This window comes from Eurosta solidaginis, chromosome 2, assembly GCF_040869045.1.
Source record: "Eurosta solidaginis isolate ZX-2024a chromosome 2, ASM4086904v1, whole genome shotgun sequence".
Classification (NCBI taxonomy): Eukaryota; Metazoa; Arthropoda; class Insecta; order Diptera; family Tephritidae; genus Eurosta; species Eurosta solidaginis.
In genome coordinates, this window is record NC_090320.1 from 258,113,130 (window position 1) to 258,137,136 (window position 24,007).

The window sequence follows — 24,007 nt, forward strand, 5'->3', positions numbered from 1 at the left end:
GACCGTGACAATGCCAACACAAAAAAAAAAAATTTCAATTAAAATATGTATAAATTTCATACGAGATTTAGAATTTCAGGATCTCTTTTTAAGGAACTTCCCGATGAGCCCGACAACTGAAATTTCAAATTTGTTGCACAGTTCAATGACCATAATAAATATGATGTAAGTAATGTAGATGTAAGGCGCGATAGCCTCCGAAAAAATTTTAGGGCGAGTCTCTCTTCCAATTTGCGCCGTGGTCCTTTTAAATTTTCCTACGAGTTTTTTACCGACTCCGAACGGCATCTGCAAGGCAGATGAGTTTTCATTGAGAGCTTCTCATGGCAGAGATACAATCGAAGTGCATGCCAGACACTGCCGAGGAGCAACCCCGCTTAGAAAAATTTTCTTTTAATTCAAAAAATTGTTTTGTAAAACTTTGATGCTGCCCGGAGCATGATCACAGATCTTTCGGTGTGGTAGGCGGTCACGTTACCATCACATACTATGACAATTCAAAGTATATGACAAAAAGATTCGATAGGTGTGTTACATATAACAAAAACCGTATGGAACCTAGATATTTCGAAAAATCTAACGTATAGCATGGAATCCTGCAAACAATGTTTGAGAGACTTTCCATCGAGCTATAAACTAAGTACCTAATATGTAGTTGACAACTTCATACACAGCTCAGAGCAGCTAGTTAATTCTATTAAGCTTAGGTTGAACACAACATAGGCCGAATGAGTCCATAGTTTTACCATGAGTTTGTCAAAGACTAAACTATAAAAGCCTATCTGAAACCAGGCCCTAAGCTATGAAATAACTCCTTTCTAGGACCGATGCTACCTGGTACTGCTTTTTGATCTGTGAGCTGTATCACCCACGTTTTCGACTGCTTCCTCCTCCAACCCGCACTTCGTTAATCTACTATCACTAAATAAAATTCCTAATTTGAACGCGTGTGACGTCAGAACGCAGAGTTTAGTCAGAATACCCATCAGAGTCCGCTTTTTCTAATGATAAGAGTAATTTCGTGAATCCATTCGACCAACATTTTTTTATGGCCCTCATAATAAGCCTTTTTTGTTAGCCTGTAATATTTGGTACATTGATCAAAGTCTCTGCAATGTGCTTGTCGAATTGGACATTTTACGCCTGATAAAAGTACGGGTAGTATTTTTCCATAGCGTATGTATGTACACATGCACGTGTACTAGCAAATATTGGACGAGTTCAGACAAACCTAAAAACTTAAAAAAAAGACCAAATTCAATTTATGGCAGGCAGAATATCAAAAGCATGTACCACCTTATTTTTGTGTCTACGTACAACATTGCTGTTCATTCTTGTTCTGGTAATACTTAATAGTTATAAAACAATTGAGGCGTGGATGTAAACGTTCGTGACTCAAGCTAAATCAAGTAATTTACTACGAACTTCAATTACAATGGCCTACAATGCTCGCGCAATTTAGCATCCCACGCACTTACTTATATATATTACAGCAAATGAGGTTATCTCTCCTCATCATGACCTGATGTGAAGGTACTTTTCCAACAGTTACCAAATGTTTAGTAACGAGCTGGTCAAGGCTGAGTTTATATATATTTTTAGATCCATACTGGCAAGTTAGAATTTGCAGGAATGAACTTAACTTTCTGTTTTGAGCATTGGGTATATATAAATTTAACCAAAATATCTCAAACTCGCTTTTAAATAATAAATAATTAAACTCGAAATGTGTCCCTGAGCGGTTTTTAAATGAATTTTGATGGCCCCAATGATGCATTCGTGTGTACACAAAACCTTTGCTATGTGTACGTGCTTTATATATTTTATATCGTTTCAATTTAATTTTTCAAGTGAGTGCATTTTAAAATTGAACATTTAATAAGTATATAAAATGACCAAGGAATTTTAAGTAACTGACCCTATAATAATTTCCAGAACTAAAAATTATTGTGCTACATTGTCTTTATTTAGGTAAATATGATGAAATTTTTTTATTTCGCATTTATTTAAAACCCTAAGAACTACCCCTACAGCAGCATTGCACGCCATTCTACACATCCCAACTGCAGACCTAATGGCCAAAAATATTGCGTGAACAACTACCAAAGGCTTAAGGCCTCAGGGCAGCTTGAGTGCAGGCCATATGACCATAGCAATATAGCGTCGTCCAGTATCGGGCAAAAGAAATATATGGTCCCGGAGGGTTGTTGCCAAAGTGCAGAAATGGCAGAAAATACTACAAATGTGTATACGGATGGTTCCAAATTTATGGAAGGGGTCGGGTCTGCTGTTTACTGCGTCGATCCTGAAATAATGTGATCCTACAGGCTGCCAGATTACTGCAGCGTCTTTAAAGCAGAAATTGTAGCCGTTAAGAAGCAGAAATTCTACTGAAAGGGTGCTTAAGCTGCAGGAAATAATCTCACATAGTGCTTCAGAAGTGTTCTTAAATGCAAAAGAGCATTGGAACTCTGAAACTTCGCTCAGGCCGAACTATACATCTACACTGGGTTCCCGGTCAGAAAGGGATAGAAAGTAACGCAAAGGCCGATGAATTGACAAAGGAGGGTGCAACACTCGCGGAAACGACAATACACCTCCCACGTTTGGGAGAAATTAAAAGAAGACAGGAGCTGCATATGACCCGTCAAGCAGGAAATGCGTGGACGAAAGCACGGGGCTGCAAAATTTTTAAGATCATGTGCATGGCCTACGATATTAAACTCACAAAGTGGCTCATAACGCTGAAGTAAAGACTTAAGATTCACGATGGGCATACCAAGTGAACACCGCCTTCTAACCTCACATGCTTACAAGTTAGGTCTTATCAGTAACAGCAGGTTTAGGACGTGGGAGCTGCAGGAAGAAACAGTTGAGCACGTTCTGTGTTCATGATCTGCGCTCGCCAGTTCCAGGCTCCAGCTATTAGGGGCGGCAGAGTATCCAGACCACAAGGGAGCAATTAAGCAAGGTTCTTAAAAAACGTCTAGTATTTGCCAAGAGGATAGAGCTATTCTATAACATAAGTTTTGGTACCTGATTGGGGTTCTTCCGTTTGGTCGACAAACAAATCCTGGTAACATTATGGACACATTCAATCTATGTGAGGTCTTTGTTGAGCGGCCAGTTCAACCTATATCTATATCTGCTTAAATTCAAAAAAAAAATTGCCATATCGCGAACTTAGACCCAAGCAGCGGTCAACTCAAAAAATCGCCATGCTCTGAAAATGGGAAGAAAAAAATGAGAGTGAAATTTTCAAGCCGATATTTTTTTACGGCTCTAAACTTATAATGAAAACCTACATTTAGAATTGTAAAGTGTAAGAAGGATAGGAGACGTAATGAGAAGTTGTTAGGAACATAAGCAAAGATAAAGTAAATCGGGTCCACAAATATAAAGTAAGGAGGAGTGGATTGGGAAGAATATATGATAAGAATAAAAAGGGGATAGAAAATAGCGTGATAGAAGGGCAAGGTGGGAGGATGAAAAAAAAGTGAGTAAAAATTTCGTGCCACCACAGTCACTAGTGAAATTACTGCAAAAATTCCACACTTGTAAAATGGGATCGCGTTTAGCCAACCCAGCCAACAAATACATTTCAAATTGCTACTGTTGTTTGAGCAAAATATATGTGGAAATGGTGATAAGTAGCAGATGATTGATTCGCCGGTTAAAAGTAAGTGGAGAAGCGAGCGGTTAACGGTGGAATCGCTGGACTGGAACGGTAGAATGAAAGAACGGTTAAAAGTCAACCGGGTAAATGGTTTGACTGTAAAACGGATAATGGCCACCCGCTCATTTTAGATCAAAAAACTATGAACGGATTTCGGTGATGCCTCAACTATACGCTGAACTGGGTTATCAGTAAATCAGTAAATAGGTTGAAGAACAACCAAAATTACCGTTAGAACCATTAAATATTTAATAGATGAGGAGTTGGCTGACGTCGTGAATAATTTATGGAGTAAGTAAGAGAAGAATATTCGAAAGGTAGTTGGTTAATAATGGCCAACTAACTTGCGGGTGGTTGAAAGTGAATCATTAATGATGGAAGGCCAGCATTTTAATGTTACAATGATCACAGAGTAATCAATAGATAAGTGTGGTGGAGCTGATGACCAATAAATCGATAGATGGTCGATGATGACTGCTGGCTGGTTAAAGGTGAATGGTGGTTGCCGGTGGGTGGATGATTAAATGGAGAGTGGTTGATTTAATGGAACAATGTGAAAATAACTGGTTACCAAATTCACTAGCGGCTATAACAGAACAATGAGTGGAAGTTTTGTGTACTATAACGGGAAGTGGTATATTCAAGCAAGTCCAGGAGTACACCTGAACATTTATTGAAACCGCGCTTTAGCCCACTTTAGCTCAAATTTGATTTTGTACGGAAGTACAGGTCGTGATAAACTATTTGAGAATTTTAAACAGTCACGGTAAGCTTATGTTTTTTGTTTTTTCAATTGAAAGATGAACGATCAAAGCAAAAAATGAGTGAGAGAAAACATGGTAGAGTGAGATAGTTAGAAATAGCCATACAGAAAGAAAGTATGATATTTACACGGAAGATTTTTTGTCAGAGGCAGATGGAAGAAATATAGGAAGAGGGAGCGGGGGATAGAGCGGGATGGGGAAGATGGAGGGTGACGAAAAGAGAGGGAGATGGAGAGAAAGGGTGCGGCGGAGAGAGGGAGGAATAGAAGAAGAAAGGTAAGGGAGATTGAGAAAGAAGGTAGCCCGTAAATATTGTTAAATTTTAATAGCAGTCAAAAGCATGTTATGTACACATATTTATTTATTTTCGAAACTAGTATTCGGATATAATTACGAATAAATTTTACTTTTGGGTTCGTTTGTTTCAATATGCCCAAAGTTCGAAGGTTTCTCTGCTACAACATATTCATATGTGTATAAACTGCGATCAGTTCTCATTTGTGCTCCCAATATACCACGCATCAATCTTGAGTTCTGCCTTCCGCCATTAATATAACAAAAACAAATTTCAAATAGGAAAACAGCTTCTTTGCCTTAAGTCTGCTAAAGCTAACTCGTTAACTTGTGAATAAAAACTAAACTATTCCATTGCTCATAAAACCTCCTTACTATTTCTACACGTCTAACAAATTTTTTCCATTTCCACTTTATTTCTGAATATCCGAATTTTCCAACTTGTTATGCTTGAATACTGAAACGATTACTCTCACAATTGACCAACAAATATATCACCAAACGATGCAACAATCCAACAAAACATGTGCAACAAAATATGCTGCAAATATATTCACGACTGTCCTAACAACAACAATTACAACAACTGTAATGCAATACACGTACTACAAAAAAAATCCCAAAAACCCCGTAAAATCTTTGTAAAATTTTTTATGCATAACTTTGTATTTGTGTATACGTGTGTGTATGCGAACACTCCATATTTGCAACGGAACAACAACAACAACCTATGAAAATTAAATTCTGAAATATAACAATGAATGACGATGGTGAATGTTGCAGCCAACGGCAGGTGGGAAAGAAAAAGTAGGAAAATCGGGTCCGAAAAAAAACGCTAAAACTGTCAAAAAAGCAAAAATCAGCATTGCAGTAAGTGGCTAAAAAACCAAATATATGTTTTTTGATAAATATTTTTGTTATTTGAAAATAAATAAAAATTTAATTGTTTTTGGAATGTTTTGTTCAAGCTTAAAAGTATTAGTATTCGAATTTTGTTAATTTGTAAACAAAAAAAAAAATTAAAACACCTGCATATTTCATAAAAACCAACGCTCCACTCGCTCATGCATTTACGCATAAATAAATAAAAATGATGTTAAATATTTTAAAATTTAAAATTTAGCGCATATTTTTTATTTATTTTTTTTTTTTTATATTTAAAATAAATTTAAAATAAGAAAAAAATTTGATTGTGAAATAATTTTTCCAGAAGCATAAAATAGGCGTTTACACAAATAATTTCATTTCGCTGCCATCTAAAATATGCCATTTGATTTCTATTTGATCAAACAATATATATGAAAATATCACAATCATACTTATTCGTACAAATTTACTTACATACAACATTGTTGTCATGCCACATCGTTGTCGTTGTCGCCACAGCTGTTGCTGTTGCTGTTGTTGTCGCTGCTCTTGTTCTTGCTGCTGCTGCCATATTGCATTTGAAACCATCAACTTCAAGCACCAGACATTTGCCATACATTCATTGCTAAATACACAAGCATTACATTTTGCTGTTACTGTTGTTTTTGCTGTTACTCTTATTGATATTAAACAATGTGAAACCATAAATTTTGCATATTTGCACAATATGTGCGCTTGCCTTGCAGGCATTTGCCAATGTGCTTTACATACATACATACATAAATAAGTCTATGCATACAAAATGCAATAATCTAAAGTGTTTCTTTCATATATGTAAGTATGTACAGCTGCGAGCATAAAAATAGCAGTGGTGATTTTTAGCATATTTTATACATTATATCCATTTTTTAAATTTTGATATTTTGAGAAAAACTTTTCATGAGTTTTGTAACTGAATCTGCGAAACTAAGCTAAAAAGAATATTTCGAAAATATTTGAAAACTGGAATATATGTATGTGAAAAAATTTAACAAATATATCGAACTAGTCTTTGAATTTTGTTTTTTTTTTTTTTGAACATGCAGTTCTTTATCTCAAAGTACAAGTTATAGTTCTACCCAAATTCCGCACTAATTTTTGACAATTTTTCCTAAAGTTGTATAACTTTTTTTCCATACGGAAATCGCAAAATTTCAGTTTTATATGAAAAAAATATCAAATACCCTTTGCAAAAAAATTTAAAAAAAATCAAAGCCAATTTTGCAAGACTAATAATTTGAATTTTAATGGACTAAAATTGATTGGGCTATAAAACTGCATACCCGAAAAAATGTAGAAAAGTCAAACTAAAAAAAAAATATAGTAGTTTTCGTAGTATATTTTTCGTATTTTCGAAATTTGAAAATCTGTTTTGCATAGTTTCAGATAAATTATTATTTTTTTCATAAATTTAAAAATAAACAAGTAAAGGTGTCTAATTTCGGATATAAGCGAGCATTATATACCCATCGTGAGCTTCAATTTCACATTTCATTTCAGATAAATTACTTTCCTACATAACACGTGGCACCGCCCGTTCAAAAAAAATGTCTCCCCATTGCCTGTTACAATAAAACTTGACAAGTGAAATATCTTTGATTCAAAACTGTTTTTTGCTAAGTTATAGCTTATTATTCAAGTCTACGACCCTTTTAAACTTGTTTTATATCTATGTTGCCGTGGTGTTTAATCGATCCCGTCCATTTTTACTAGAAATATTTTCTGCTATAAGCAAAATATGTGTACACTCAAAAAAAAGTTATCATCAAGGCGATGCCATCTAGGCATCAATGTGCAATTTTTGCTTATCTTTTTTTCGTCATCAATGATCTTATGATATTCACATTTTCGAAATATTAGTTTGATACTTGTATTTGTCAAGTTAATAGACTACATACAAATGTAATGCGTTTTATATTCAATCTAGTATTAAATGTTATCATAATGAAACTAGGAAATATATACAGGTATCATTTTGATACATTTTAAGGGCGAAACAAATATTTTCCATGTGCAAATCAATAGTCAAGATACAAAATTGATACTTTTAATTATAATTTTTATAATATTTATCGTTGCATTGATACCACGAAAATGATACCGCTTATAGTTTAATTTTTGCATATTGTGTATTAAATTAATAGTGATACTTTTTTTTTAGTGTACACAATTTCATTACGATATGTTAATTTTTCTTCGAGTTATGGCGCCCGAAACATAGACAATTGCTTAGTCATAAAAGGGGCAGTGCCACGCCCATTTTAAAAAACTTTTTCAAACTTATATCAACAGTCTTAATATTAGTCCACACGTCAAATTTCAACATTATAGGTGTATTATTTACTAAATAATCATGTTTTTTGTTTTTCCAAAATGTTACATATAAAAAAGTGGGCGTGGTTATCATCCGATTTCGCTCATTTTCAATGCCAATCTATTCTGGGTCCAGATAAGCTAGTGTACCAAATTTGGTGAAGAATTCTCAATATTTCCTCAAGTTATCATGTTAACGCACAGACGGACGGACGGACGGACATGAATAAAATTTTTTTTCGTCACTGATGATTTTGATATATGGAAGTCTATATCTATCTCAATTGCTTTATACCTGTTATCCAATCAAAGTTAATATACTCTGTGTGCAAACCACGTTGAGTATAAATATTTCGAAATTTTCGTAATATTTTTTTTTTTCGAATTTCCGAAGAGTTTTGAAAATATTTTTGAGATTATTTTGCCTAGTTCCAGTTACACAATTCATGAAACTTTTTCATAAATTATCAGAAATAGCAAAGAAGAGTAAATTAAAAAAAAGCGTCGAAAATTTCTATAAATCAATGCGAATTTTAATAGAACTATAGCTCGTACAATCTAGGATATGAATACTACAAAAAATTTAGTAAACTCAAAATGAAAAGTTGTAAAGTTTCGTATTGTTTTACAAATTTTTCAAAAATATAGGAATTTTCGTAATATATTATTCGTATTTTCGAAATTTGGAAATCTGTTTTGCATAGTTTCAGATAACTTATTTTTCATAATAAATCTATATATATAAAAATGAATTGCTGTTCGTTAGTCTCGCTAAAACTCGAGAACGGCTGAACGGATTTATCTTATCTTGGTCTTGAATTATTCGTGGAGGTCTATGGAAGGTTTAAAAGGTGAGAAAAATTCGAATACTTGCCGGGAAATCTATATATATAAAAATGAATGTTTGTATGTATGTCATCGATTAACTCAAAAATTACTGGACCGATTATTATGAAAATTGGTATATATATGTATTTTTCCACAGGGAAGGTTCATATAATAAGTACTTTGATACCGGTTGACTAGGGTCTCGAGATATGGGCCAAAACATGGACCCGGGTAACTCCAGGAAGTGTTTGTACAATATGGGTATCAAATGGAAGCTGTGTATGAGTACTTTGACACTGGGTATTTTTCGTACCCCTGGGTGACTAGGGTCTCGAGATATAGGCCAAAACATGGACCCGGGCACCCCTAAAACGTGTTTATACAATATGGATATGAAAGGAAAACTGTTGATGAGTGCTTTACAACAGGGTAGTTTTCATAGATATGAAGAAAAATGAGAAAAACTTGAGAGAAGAGAAAAGAGAGAAGGACACTGAGAAAGAGATAGAATGAGACGAAGATGGAGATAGATGAAGCGAAAAATACGGAGAGAGGAGTGAATACAAAGATTAGGAAAAAGTTTAGAGGGGAAAGGGCAGATTTAGACGGAAAAAGCTTATTAAAACGTATGCAGATATACCAAATTTAGGGCAGAACAACGTCTGCCGGGTCTGCTAGTTTCAAAATAAAAATTTTGAAATTTTTGTAATATATTTTCCAATTTTCGAAGATATAAAATATTTTTGTGATTGTTTTGCAGAGTTCCAATTACACAATTCTTAAAATTTTTTCATAAATTATTAAAAATAAAAGGAGGAGTATAATTAAATAAATTTGTTGAAAATTCCCATAAATCAATACGAATTTTAGCCAAATTATAGCTCGTAGTTTCAAAGATTTGTATATTATAAAAATCTAGAAAACTCAAAATGAGAAGTTGGACATTTTCGTATTGTTTTCAAATTTTTACAAATTTTTCGAAAACGTCGGAATTTTCGTAATATATTTTTCGTATTTTCGAAATTTGGAAATCTGTTTTGCATAGTTTCAGATACAATTTTTTTTATAAATTTCAAATAAAAAATTTAGAAATTTTCCTAATATTTTTTTCGAATTTTCGAAGATCTTTGAAAATATTTTTGAGATTGGTTCGCATAGTTCCAGGTACACAATTCATGAAACTTTTTTATAAATTATCATAAATAAAATGAAGAGTATAATTGATGAAATTTGTCTAAAATTTCCATAAATTAAACGGATTTTAACGGAACTATAGCTTGTACTTTATAAGATCTGAATACTAAAAAAAATTAGAAAACTCAAAATGAAAAGTTGGAAATTTTCTTATAAACAGTTTTCAAATGTTTCAGATTTTCGAGAATGTCTTTGAGACTGGTTTGCATAGCTTCAAGAACTTAGTTTATGCCATACATTTTCTCAAATTATCAAAAATAAAAAATAAGAATATTATTGATGAAATTTTCAAAAAAATATCTACGTCTATTTATGAGTTCGCATGTGTATGGATATTACCATACAACATTTGCTTCAATATGCAAGCCTTCGCGAAGTTATTCCATTCATTCCATATATGTATTTAACCTCTCGTTGTTTTGTTACACATATTTTTCCAAAATACCAATGCAGGCTATCGTGGCATTTCCGATTATTATTACATTCTATTTCGATAACATGTATGCTATTTAGTGTGCATGTTTTAAGCTGTTATATATATTTACAAAATGTACATACATAAATGTATTGCTGTAACCCAGATGTATTCAATTGATTTTTATGATATGTATGTATAAGTAGCCCAATTAACGTTAAATATACTATTGGAAGTTTTATCCTCATAGGGGCCTTGCTGGACAGATTTCTTTCTAATTTTGTCGACTTGTGAAAATTGCGGCCTAAGGCTCCAGAAAGACAGAAATTTGTCTACCTATTCCATCGACATAAGACTTGAACATTAGCAGCAACGCTCTTAGTTCAACCCCTTTCTTGAATGGTTCCGCTCATGTGCAAGCATTGCCATCTTTTTATGTCAAAACTCTTTCGGCTATTATTTGCAGCTGAAAGACTCTAGTTACTATCAACTATCCCATTGTTTATTTCGAAATCAGCATACTACACCTCTGATTCAATTCCTACCACTAGTTTGAAACCCTCGATATATACATTTATCGTATTTTCTGCTATATGCCCACTATCCTACTAACTTTCCATATCTTGTGTAGCTCTTAGATCTCGAACAAAACACGAACACCGAACCAGGTGGTATCCCTGCTAATGATAGGCAGATTCGCCTCTTCGGCGTTGGACTTCAACAGCACATAACATTTCTAAATATCAAAATCTATATCCCGAAGCACTCGTTCAATATGAGAGCTAGTTTTGGCAGACATTTTCCACATTTACATACTAGTTACATAAAACTGGCTACCTGATCTGCAGTTCATACATTACACTCTTCTAGGGGGTAGGGGATTAAGGGGCCTTGAATATACCCGGTAGGTATTCCTGTTTTAGGAAGTGGCTAAGATGCCCTAACTAATCAAGGAATTATGTGGCGCGCCCCTTTCAAAGATTTGGCTTTCAATTTATAGCTTCTTTAGCAGCCGAAGAGACCCCAAATTCCATTGAAATAGGCCCTGGGCGCTATGGCTTAGAGGTTCAATGTGGTCATGTTAAATCGTGCCCGAAATGGTCCGGCTTGTACCTTAATGGCGCATGTTACCTGAACGTATCGGATCTGTATCCGGCAAAGGACCATCAACAGCGATAACACTCCTAATCTTCGGGGAGTGTCTTTATTGCTACAACAACAACAAGTATGACGTTATCTAAGCTACACATAGCTCTTCCCTATATAACTCACGGTAAAAGTTGGACAGCATGTTTCTGTGCCCTAAGGCAGTTTTTCTTCTGCTATTAGAAGTCCCAGCCGATGAAAAAAATTGTATATGAGCCCTCCCTTTTCTCGGTTAAAATGTTAGCTCTCAGGTTCCCCTTACAGAGTCCCATTGTGCAGAATCATCTTCTGGACGGCAATTTTTTTGTTAAAAGACCAAATAGCTTGTGGTCTTTTTGTTGTATATCCTGGTAGCGAAATCATTCCTCTTTCCTTACCTTTCCTGACCAGCGAGGCTTTCCTAACTCACCCTGGAATTAGATTTGAAAAGCATAATTTTGATCGCATAGCGGGATAACTGCATTATGGGTTCTTTCCAATTTATCACAGAAGAAGAACTTATTCAAGTTGCTTGACGTGCAATAATATCAAAGGAATCAACATCAGTTGACATTATTTCACTTTTAGAAGCGAATTAAAGTCAGTTACTTTAACTCTCAACACGAAAGATAATCAACAAATTTCACGCATTTTTATATAGGAATGATAGGTTTCCATTTCAATAAAGTATCCCACAACTGGTCCATCCTATCGTGCTTGCATGTGGATGAACACGATGTATATTGGAACAATTTTCCGTCATCCCTTGCCAAATTTGGTTTCGATTTTTCTTCAATCTGAAGCACTTTTAAATATACATACATAAAATTAAATTACTCTTCGTTTTATACACACTTAATTACAACAAAAATTGTTAAGTCATTATTCATCCAAAATTGATGAAGCAGGTCACTTTTGACAATTAAATTTAATTACAACCAAATATTTGTTATGGTAATGAAGTAACTTTTAATAAAAATTTTCCCATTATTTATTGACTCTTTGCATGACAAATTTGTAAATATTTGAAATAATTTAAACAAATTAAATAAATTTTATTAAAATCATTGAAGCCTCCAGACCCCAATTAACGATCAAAGAGTACTTTGCTCAATTTATATTTTCAAATGGGTCACCAACACATCAAATATACACCTGTGTGTGTGTTGTTTAATTACCCTGCAACAAATGCGATTAGTCTAGGATGAATCCGGGTTGAGTCGCAAAGGAGTATTCGACCAATGCCAGTGTTGATCTCTTCATATGCGTCGAACTGTTCCGTTTTGTTTGAGCATGCCTTATGAAGAGATTAATTGTACCCATTTATACCCGAAGAAGATCGATAGGACCAATTCCCCTTGTACGCAAATGGGAATATATGAAGACTAGTCCCTTTTCGTTAAAATAAGGGTTCAAATAGGGACCAATCGCATTTTTAACCCCAATGTTAATAGAATGATACTCACCGATGTAATCCATAAAAAAAAAAAAATAAAACAATAATTCAAATTGTTTTTGTTTCATTTCCGGTTTATATTGAAATAAGCAACTTTCATGGCAGAAAAAAAATCAAAATGTTTGCCAAGCCACCACATAAAAGCGGGTGATTTCAAAAAGCAATAAAATAACCGAAAACTGTACCCTAACTCCGGCTTAGTCTTTAAGTCCTAGTAATTTAAGTTCGTTATAGGGCTCCACATTTTTCTTAAATAGTTCGAATCAATCACTTTTAGGCTGTGTACGAGTTGACCTAAATTTCTACCTAAATAGAGAAAAAACCTAAATCACTGGAAACTGTCGGTAAGGCAGTGCAAAATAAAAATTTAAAATTTTTATGAGCATATTTTTCAACCTAAATTCAAATGTCCAAATTTCAAAAACACAAAAATTGATTTTTCAATATTGTATATGCAAATAAATGGCTCTTGTCCATTCAATTTAATTAAATCATAGATCATAGAGCTATGATCCCTGCTGCGATTAAGGTACGATCGATTGTACGTGATGGTGAGCTCAATTTTGTTCAAGCTGATGTTGGCGACACAAGAATTGGACCGCAATCTGAACATGTTTGACAGCTAAGTGCATTAATTGGCCTAAAGAAGTTATTGGAGGCGTACCAACATCACAGTATTGAATTCGAGATTGTAGAAATGGTCATTGTACACGTGCTCCACTATGTACGAAAAAAGCCTTATAAAACGGAGCCACTGCATTTCCTTGAATTGCTATCTTGGGATAGTTATTTACCGCGGACCCTAATTGACCTCTGTTCTTTTTACGCGTGAAAACGCATCAAAAATACCAAATTTCCAGTATCGTTATTATTTTCTTAGCAGAAATAAACAATTAAGTTTTCAAATCAACTCGCACAGTTTTGACAGCTTTTTCTTAAATTATTGCAGTGCTGGGAAGTTCCAGTGGAATATCAGTTTAGGTACCTAAAATTTAGGCGAACTCGTACCCAGCCTTAATCTTTTTTATTTTATTAATTTCGTTGCGGTTTTTTTTTTAATTTACTTAAAATTAGCTACATATGTAGATTTCAAACTGACTAATACCAACTGTACGCGAAAGGGGCTAAAGGGGATCAATTATGCCCAAATGTAGACAAAAGTGATCAATTGGAGCCCGATCTCTTTTGGGATTAATCGCTACGATTTTTTGCAGGGTAGCCACTTCATATGAAAATGCTTTAAATATGAAAGATATCTACATAAACAAATACGGGAATATAAATAGCATACTCGCACATTAGGCTGTAATTACTCGTAACTGTTTTTGTTGTTAAATATTAATTTAGGTGTGGACGTGCGAACTGAAGTGTGCGATGATGGCAATGTTAGTTGTACAAATTCAAAATTATACATTCCTAAATTTAATCCTTACATATTTAGAAACGGTCTCGGAAATTAAATTTATCCTTTCAAATACAGCCAAAACCAGCGCTGCCATATCCTTAAAAAAACGCTCTAAAACGTTACTTTTGTTTACAATTATACCTAAAAATGTTTTACAACGACCACCGTGGTGTAGTGATAGCGCGCCACGCCTACCGTACCAAAGATCGTGGATTTAATTCCAGGGCAAAGCAACCCCAAAACACTCAGAAGCAAGTTTTAATCAGGAAAATGTTTTTCTAAGCGAGGTCGCCCCAATGCAGTGATTTGGGAAACACTCCGTGTGTATTTTTTCCAATAAAAGCTTCTCAGTGAAAAGTCATCTGTCTTGAGATGACATTCGGATTTCTGTTCCTATTTATTTTCCTACTCCTAATACCATTCTTATTTCTCTTACCCCGTAACGGCATAAACTAATCGAGATAGATATGGACTTATACATATCAAAACGATCTGGGCGAAAAAATAAATTCATTTAGCCATGTCCGTCCGTCAGACCGTCTGTCCGTTAACACAATAAATTGAGTAAATTTTGAGGTATCTTCATGAAACTTGGTATGTAGATTCCTGGGCACTCATCTCAGATCGCTTTTTAAAATGAACGAAATCGCCCTATAAAAACCTAAAAAGTGCGTTAATTAATTACCAAATACTGTTGAAGCGATGAAGTTTGGTATGTGCGTTCATCCTGAAATGCAGAATAGAAAATTAGTAAAATTTTGGACAATGGACGTGGCACCGCCCGCTTTTAAAAGAAGGTAATTTAAAAGTTTTGCAAGCTGTAATTTGGCAGTCGTTGTTGATATTATGACGAAATTGGGCAGGAACGTTACTCCTATTACGATATGTGTTCCAAATCAAAACTAGCAAAATCGGATGATTAGAAAGTTTAAAAACAAAAAATTTAAAAGTCAAATTTTAACACAAAATTTAATATCTTTACATAATATAAATAAACTAGAAGACCCGGCAGACGTTGTCCTGCCTAAATTTGGCCAATCTGCATACATTTTAATAAGCTTTTTCCGTCTGACTCTGCCCCCCCCCTCTTCACTTTTTCCTAATCCTTTTTTCACTCCTCCCTCCGTCTTTTTCGCTTCATCTATCTCCATCTTCGTCTCATTCTATCTCTTTCTCAATCCCCTTCTCTCTTTTCTCTTCTCTCAATTTCTTCTCATTCTTCTGCATCCCTTATTGCCTGTCCCAGAAGGTGGTATCTATTTTATTCCAGTCCCAGTCCCACTCCGAGTCTCAGTCCCAGTCCTAGTCCTAATCCCAGTCAAAGTCCGTCTCTGGATAATATATTACTCTGTACTAAAGCACTCATCAACAGCTTTCATTTGATACCCATGTTGTATAAGCACTGTCTAGGCATTCGCTGGCCCACGTTCTGGCCTATATCTCGATACCCTAGTCGCCCAGGGGTATGAAAATACCCTCAACTAAAGCACTCATCCACAGCTTTCATTTGATATCAATATTCTATAAACACATTCTAGGGGTACCCGGGTCCACGTTTTGGCCTATTTCTCGAGACCCGTGTCACCCAGGGGCATGAAAATTACCCTTTAAGAAAGCACTCATCAACAGCTTTCATTTGATATCCACATTCTTTAAATACATTCTAGGGGTACCCGGGTCCACGTTTTGGCCTATATCTCGAGGCCCTAGTAACATTCTAGGGGTACCCGGGTCCACTTTTTGGCCTATAGCTCGAGACCCTAGTCACCCAGGAAGATGAAAATTACCCTCTACTAAAGCACTCAACAGCTTTCATTTGATATCCATATTCTATATACAAATTCTAGGGGTACCCACGTCCACGTTTTGGCCTATATCTCGAGACCCGAGTCACCCAAAGGCATGAAAATTACCCTCTACTAAATCACTCATCATCAGCTTTCATTTGATATCCATATTCTATAAACAGCCTCTTGGGGTACCCGGGTCCACGTTTTGGCCTATATCTTGAGACCTGCGTCACCCAGGGTCATGAAAATTACCCTCTACTAAAGCACTCATCATCAGCTTTCATTTGATATCCATATTCTATAAACACACTCTAGGGGTACCCGTTTTGGCCTACATCTCGAGACCCTAGTCACCTAGTCACCTATCCTATATTTCAAGATAGATCAAACTACACACGGGGTGCAAACCAAATTCAAAATTGGTTCAGTAGTTTAGGAGTCCATTGGCCTCAATTGTGTGACACGTGTTTTTTATATATTAAGATTATGTCAAAATTCAACTCCAGTAATGATATGGTGCAACATAATACAAAAACAAAATAAAATTTCAAAATGGGCGTGCCTCCGCCCTTTTTCATGTAATTTGTCTAGAATACTTTTAATGACATAAGTCGAACAAAAATCTACCAATTCTTGTGAAATTTGGTAAGGACATAGCTCCTATGACGGTAATTTTTTTCTGTGAAAATGGGCAAAATGGGATGAAGCGATGCCCAGTTTTTATACACAGTCGGCCGTCTGTCCTTCCGCTCGGCCGTCAACACGTTAACTTAAGCAAAAATCGATGTATCTTTATTAAACTTAGTTCACGTACTTATCTGAACTCACTTTTTCTTGGTATTAAAAATGGGCGAAATCCGACTATGACCACGCCCACTTTTTCGATATCGAAAAATGAAAAAAATGCCAGAATTCTATACCATATACGAAAAAAGGGATGAAACACGGTGATTGGATTGGTTTTTTTAACGCAAAATATAACTTCATAAAATTCTTTGTAACATGGGTGTGACACCTAACATATTAAGTAGAAGAAAATGAAAAAGTCCTGCAGGGTGAAATCAAAAGCCCTTGGAATCATGGCAAGAATACTGTTCATAGTATTACTTATATAAATAAATTAGCGGTACCCGACAGATGATGCTCTGGGTCACCCTGGTCCACATTTTGTTTGATATGTTGAAAACGCCTTCACATATATAACTAAGGGCCACTCCCTTTTACAACCCTCATTAATACCTTTAGTTTGATACCCATATCATACCCATATTATAGATTCACCCCTGGTCCACCTTTATGGCGATATCTCTAAAAGGCGTCCGCCTATATAACTAAGGCCCACTCCCTTTTACAACCCTCATTAATACCTTTAATTTGATACCCATATCATACAAACACATTATAGAGTTACCCCTGGTCCACCTTTATGGCGATATCTAGAAAAGGCGTCCGCCTATATAACTAAGGTCCACTACTTTCTAAAATACTCTTTAATACCTTTCATTTGATACCCATGCCATACAAACACATTCCAGGGTCACCCTAGGCTCATTTTCCTGCATGGTGATTTTCCCTTATTTGACAAAGTATGAAGGAAAATCATTCCAGAAAACGTCACCCTTGGTCTACAATTTGGTCGATATTTCCCAAACGTATGTGATTAGGAATTAAAAACCACTTATAAACCGTCTACAAAACCCTATGAAACCAACGCTGCTAAGCTCTCAGCTGAGTATGTAATATTCGGTACCACCCGAACTTATCCTTCCTTACTTGTTATTTTTATTCCTAATTATTGTCCAATTCCTATTCCTACCCCTTTGCCTGTTTATTTTCCTATTCTTACTCCTATTTCGGTTGCTATTCCTATTACCATACCTATTCCAATTCCTAATCCTATTCATTATTATCCAATTCCTATTAATATACCCATTATTTTTACAATCATAGTCTTTCCTTTTCTAATTGTGGTCTCCGTCCGCTTCTTTCTATCATCTACGTGATAAAGGAAAATTAACGTATTCTGTGTTGGGGCGTGGCGCTTTAAAAAAGAAAAAATTACGTTTAGCGTGTGTATGCTTTTAAATCAAATCAGCTTAAAAAAAATTGTATTCAAGCATGAAAATCACGAACCATTTTGCTAACTAAGTATTACACGCTATAATGAAACATTAAGCGAATTTTTAGCGTAATCGATTTTTTTCTTTGTTTGAGTTTAATCACGTGCCATATCATCAAATCACGCTGAGAAATTAAATAAAGTTGTTAGGCAATTTTAAATTAATGACTTTACAATAAATGGAAGCGATGCGTATGCTTAATTAAAGCAAGTGGCTTGGCACTTATTTTAGGCGAGATCCGCCTGGATGGTTGCTCGATGGAGAAAAAAGAATTTTGCTTTAATTTTATTTCAATATCAAGCAAGAATATAAACTACGAATAAGCAAAGGAAATAAAAATAAATTTTTTTGGTATTGCTTTTTCCATTTAGAATATGACGTTTTATGCATTGCATACACTGAAAGTAATGGTGCTAGTAAAATTAACAAATCGGTTCTGTTGTTCTTGACTTAACGGAGATTGGGTGAAATTGATCGAATTATGGTTAATTCGACCGAGTTCTTTGTCAAGCAAACAAACTAGTTTAGTCATTTCAACAGAAGAGAAATATTCGCTCGCAAGTTAACAAAATTCTGTAAAATTGGCAGATTCCTAATCAATCTAACTGATTTTTCTGTTAACACAACTGATCTCACGGGTCATTTCAACAGCGATAAACTGTCAATACATGAACAAATTTCAAAGAGAATTTTACGCTCAATGCACTCTCCACTTTGTACTTATGACGATGGTGCCATTTGTTAAAAAAACACCAAAATAAGAAAACCATCAAATCGAAAAAACCCACAAAATGGGAAAACCATAAAAAACTAGTTTTTCAGTTATCAATACAAAACGAAAAAAAACCTTTTTTGAATTTACTGTGCAAAAAATTATAAGATAACGGGACACCTATTTATCGGGAACAATTTTGCAACTTCTGGTCCAAGCGTAATGCAAAATTGCGCCGTCTTGTTGCAAAAGTTTTGCTTGTACGAACAGGATTTTTCCAAAGTTAGTAATATTTTGTTCAAGTTTTTACGAATTTTCACTCACGCTAACGAATCTAATAAGGCATCCTTTTTTAATGTTGATGTTTCCGACAAAATAAAAGTTTGAGTTGTTTTGGAATCGTTTCAACTTAAAGTGTTACGAAAATTAATCTTGCCGAATTACATGTAAAGTTACTCCAGTGGTGAATGACCTTCCTGCGATTTGATTCTTTACTTTTCTATAAATTACAAGTTCTCTTTTTAAAATGTTACGTCAAACATTTATACTACAAGTTTTGTTCGAAACAATCAAGTGTGGCAACTACATGCGAGAGAAGAAATTGAGAATGAGCTGAGCTGCAACTGAAAGGATTGAGAATCAGTTTTGTGACTACTATGTTGATTTCTATATTCACATATTTACGCATTTGTATGGCGGAGCCGTGGTGTGATGGTAGCGTGCTCGGCCTACCACACCGAGACCCTGGGTTCACACCCCGGGAAAAGCAACATCAAAATTTTAGAAACAAGCCTTTTCAATTAGAAGAAAATTTTTGTAAGCGGAGTCGCCCCTCTGCAGTGTTCGGCAAGCACTCCGAGTGTATTTCTGCCATGAAATGATCTTAGTGAAAACTCATATGCGTTGCAGATGCCGTTCGGAGTCGGCATAAAACAAGTAGGTCGCGTCCCGCCAATTTGTAAGAAAAATTAAAAAGGAGCACGACGGAAGTTGGAAGAGAAGTTCGGCCTAAAATCCCTTCGGAGGTTATCGCGCCTTACATTTATTTATTTATATGGCAACATATGTAGGTACTTTCATACAAAGCTATCGCAACAACTTTTTTTGTTCATTTGACCAATAAAACGGTCAATTACGAATCAACGATTTGTGCGCAGTTGATTCAACATCTTGTTGCGATGGATAAAAATTTCGGTTGAATTGACCCGTATTTCGGTTGATTTTAACAGTCTTTTTCTCTCAGTGTAGGACATTCTCAAACGCTTAAGATTAACAAAACTACAAAAATGCAATAAATTTTTCATTTATCACCATATAATAGAAAGCAATCATTTAGTTTATACGCAATACGTATAGATATCTTATAAACCCTTTTACTTCCACTCCAAATCCTCAATTTTTAAGTGTTCGAAATTAATGAAATTTACCTTAACACCAACCCTACCTTATGAACATTGACACATGTACACCGAAAAGAAAATCGCAATATTGATATATATATATATATTTTTTTCTTAACTTTAACATAACAACAGGTGCCGCCCACTAACCAAACAAAACTCGAGGGCGAAAAGGTGATATTCTCGTGCGAAGCAAAAGCACTGCCCGGCAATGTCACTGTTAGATGGTTTCGCGAGGGTTCTCCCGTACGGGAGGTGGCCTCATTGGAGACACGTGTCACAATACGCAAAGATGGTTCGTTAATTATAAATCCAGTTAACGCCGATGATTCCGGTCAATATTTGTGTGAGGTGACGAATGGCATTGGAGATCCTCAAAGTGCTTCGGCTTATTTAAATGTTGAATGTAAGTATGAGGAAAATTAATATTTTTTTTAGCACCATGTTAACTACATATAACGAGTTTACTTTCATTATCTTAACTAACTCCAAATTGGTTATTTATTAAATTATCAAAACCCTACATTTTAGTATGGTTGTCGGGTTTTATCACTTGATGAAAACAAAGGAAAAGCCTACAAAAAGTAAGGTGGTTGACTTGACAGCTAGCAATCTAGCTTTTAATGATGGTATATACCAAAAAAATGTCAACAGTAAAATCCACAAATTAAGTGTGTTGTTCTTAAATTAGCAGGGATTCGATAGGTTAGGTTAAGATGGCGTGCGTGGGAGTTTCCCACAGTTCCACTCGAAACTTTTTGTCCATTGTGAGACACTCAGTGGGTGCCGGGTGGTGGCACATTAATCCAACCAGATTACTTCTAGTGTTGTTTAAAAAACAATTTGCGGTCCTGGATATCGGCAGAGAAAGTGATGTATCGTCTCCTCCTCCTCGCCATTATCGGAGCATTGCGGGGGTAGCACATTTACCTGCAATTTCATTGCATATTTGTTTAGATTAAGAAGGAAACCAGTTACTTTTCTCAGCAAACATAGCTATAAGGATTTTAAGACATCGAAGTAATTCTGATTGGATCACAGAATTTCCGGTTCCCTAATATAATATTCCTCTATAATTCTTCAGGAAAAAGCTCCAGCCAAGGTCGTATGTCCGTCTCTCTTTTGTCCATTGTGGAAACTTTCTTGGCCATGTCATATACAAATTTATCCCTTTAGTATCGTTGTGCCTTGGAACCCAGCAAAGGGAGATATTGAAGTGCCTTATGAACGCCAGTGAACCTCGATATATATATATCTTATGCTTTAAGGCGGCCTGGCTGTCGACAAAGATCGTTGCGTTAATGTCTGGGACAGTACTGTCCTCGGGTACTCGGTAAAATTGATATCATAATCGTTAATTTAACCAACATTTTTGTCAAATTAACAAATTTTATTTATTCATTTCACCAGAAGAGAAACCCTTAGTCTCAAGTTAACAATGTAGATAAATAACAGATTCTGAATCAAACTGACTGATTTCTCAGTAAAAAGAACTGATTTCCTTGGTTATTTCAACTATCAATACTATACAAAAACAAGTAAGGAAGGCTAAGTTCGGGTGTAACCGAACATTGCATACTCAGCTGAGAGCTTTGGAGACAAAATAAGGGAAAACACCACGTAGGAAAATGAACCTAGGGTACCCCTGGAATGTGTTTGTATGACATGGGTATCAAATGGAAGGTATTAAAGAGTATTTTAAAAGGGAGTCGGCCATAGTTCTAAAGGTGGACCAGGGGTGACTCTATAATGTGTTTGTACGATATGGGTATCAAACTAAAGGTATTAATGGGGGTTTTAAAAGGAAGTGGCCCTTAGTTGTATATGTGAAGGCGTTTTCGAGATATCGACGAAATGTAGACCAGGGTGACCCAGAACATTATCTGTCGGGTACCACTAACTTATTTATATATGTAATACCACGAACAGTATTCCTGCCAAGATTCGAAGGGGTTTTGATTGCGCCCTGCAGAACTTTTTCATTTTTTTCTACTTAATATGGTAGGTGTCACACCCATTTTACAAAGTTGTCTCTAAAGTTACATTTTGCGTCAATAACCCAATCAAATTACCATGTTTCATCCCTTTTTTCATATTTGGTATAGAATTATGGCATTTTTTTTATTTTTCGTAATTTTCGATTTCGAAAAAGTGGGCACGGTTATAGTCGGATTTCGGCCATTTTTTGTACCAAGATAAAATGAGTTCAGATAAGTACGCGAACTGAGTTTAGTAAAGATATATCGGTTTTTGCTCAAGTTATCGTTTTAACGGCCGCGCGAAAGGACAGACGGTCGACTGTGTATAAAAAATGGGCGTGGTTTCAACCGTTTTCCCATTTTCACAGAAAACAGTTACCGTCATAGAGTATTGCCCCTACCAAATTTCAGAAGGATTGGTGTATTTTTGTTCGACTTATGGCATTAAAATTATTCTAGACAGACTAAATGAAAAAGGGCGGAACCACGCCCATTTTGACATTTTCTTTTATTTTTGTTTTTGTTGCACCATATCATTACTGGAGTTGAATGTTGACATAATTTATTTTTATACAGTAAAGGTATTCAATTTTTTGTTAAAATTTGACTTTAAAAAAAAATTTTTTTAAAAGTGGGCGTGTTCTTGATCCGATTTTTCTAATTTTTATTTACCACATATATAGTGTTAGTAGTAACGTTCCTGCCAAATTTCTTCATGATATCCTCAATCACTGCCAAATTACAGCTTGCAAAATTTTAAATTACCTTCTTTTAAAAGTGGGCGGTGCCACGCCCATTGTCCAAAATTTTACTAATTTTCTATTCTGCGTCATAAGGTCAACCCACCTACCAAGCTTCATCGCTTTATCCGTCTTTGGCAATGAATTATCGCATTTTTTCGGTTTTTCGAAATTTTCGATATCGAAAAAGTGGGCGTGGTTATAGTCCGATATCCTTCATTTTAAACAGCGATCTGAGATGAGTGCCCAGGAACCTACGTACCAAATTTCATCAAGATACCTCAAAATTTACTCAAGTTATCGTGTTAACGGACAGACGGACGGACGGACTCAATCAAATTTTCTTTCGATACTGATGATTTTGATATATGGAAGTCTATATCTATCTCGATTCCTTTATACCTGTACAACCAACCGTTATCCAATCAGAGTTAATATACTGTGTGAGCTCTGCTCAACTGAGTATAGCAACAGCTAATTTTGAAGAGAGACTTATACTGTTTTCACACAGAAACTTAATGATCTCATTTCACCTGCTAATGAAATCGTAAATTTTTTGCTTTCACACAGAAGTAACTGCTCGATTAGTATGAAGGATGAAATGTCAAGCAAATAAAATGACAATGCTATATGACAGACAATCATGGCGGAACGATACAAGGTGGCAGCATGGTGACATACCTACAAACAAACAAAATTCCATGTACTTGTAAATTCGATGGACAAATGTCAAAATCGTACTGCGCCGGTAGTTGATGTATCAAATCAAATAAAAAAGGTTATAATCAGTTGTTCGATGCGGCCACCTTGTATCGTTCCGCCATGCAGACAATGACATTTACTTTGACAAATGACATTTTTAAGCACTGAACACACCAAAAACTAAAAAG

The 24,007-nt window shown here is 35.3% G+C and overlaps 1 protein-coding gene across 30 annotated transcripts in view; it reads left to right on the forward strand.

Annotated features, from left to right (window-relative positions):
- The window catches only part of tutl (turtle), a 426,131-nt gene that overhangs the window by 301,718 nt on the left and 100,406 nt on the right, over window positions 1-24,007 (forward strand). For 27 of the 30 annotated variants that reach the window (XM_067767671.1, XM_067767669.1, XM_067767687.1 and 24 more), the window contains exons 7-8: window positions 5,518-5,604; window positions 20,534-20,804. In XM_067767671.1, the coding sequence (XP_067623772.1) occupies window positions 5,518-5,604; window positions 20,534-20,804 (358 nt within the window). The remainder of the gene's footprint in view (window positions 1-5,517; window positions 5,605-20,533; window positions 20,805-24,007) is intronic. The other 3 variants (XM_067767697.1, XM_067767695.1, XM_067767696.1) reach the window with 1 other exon arrangement.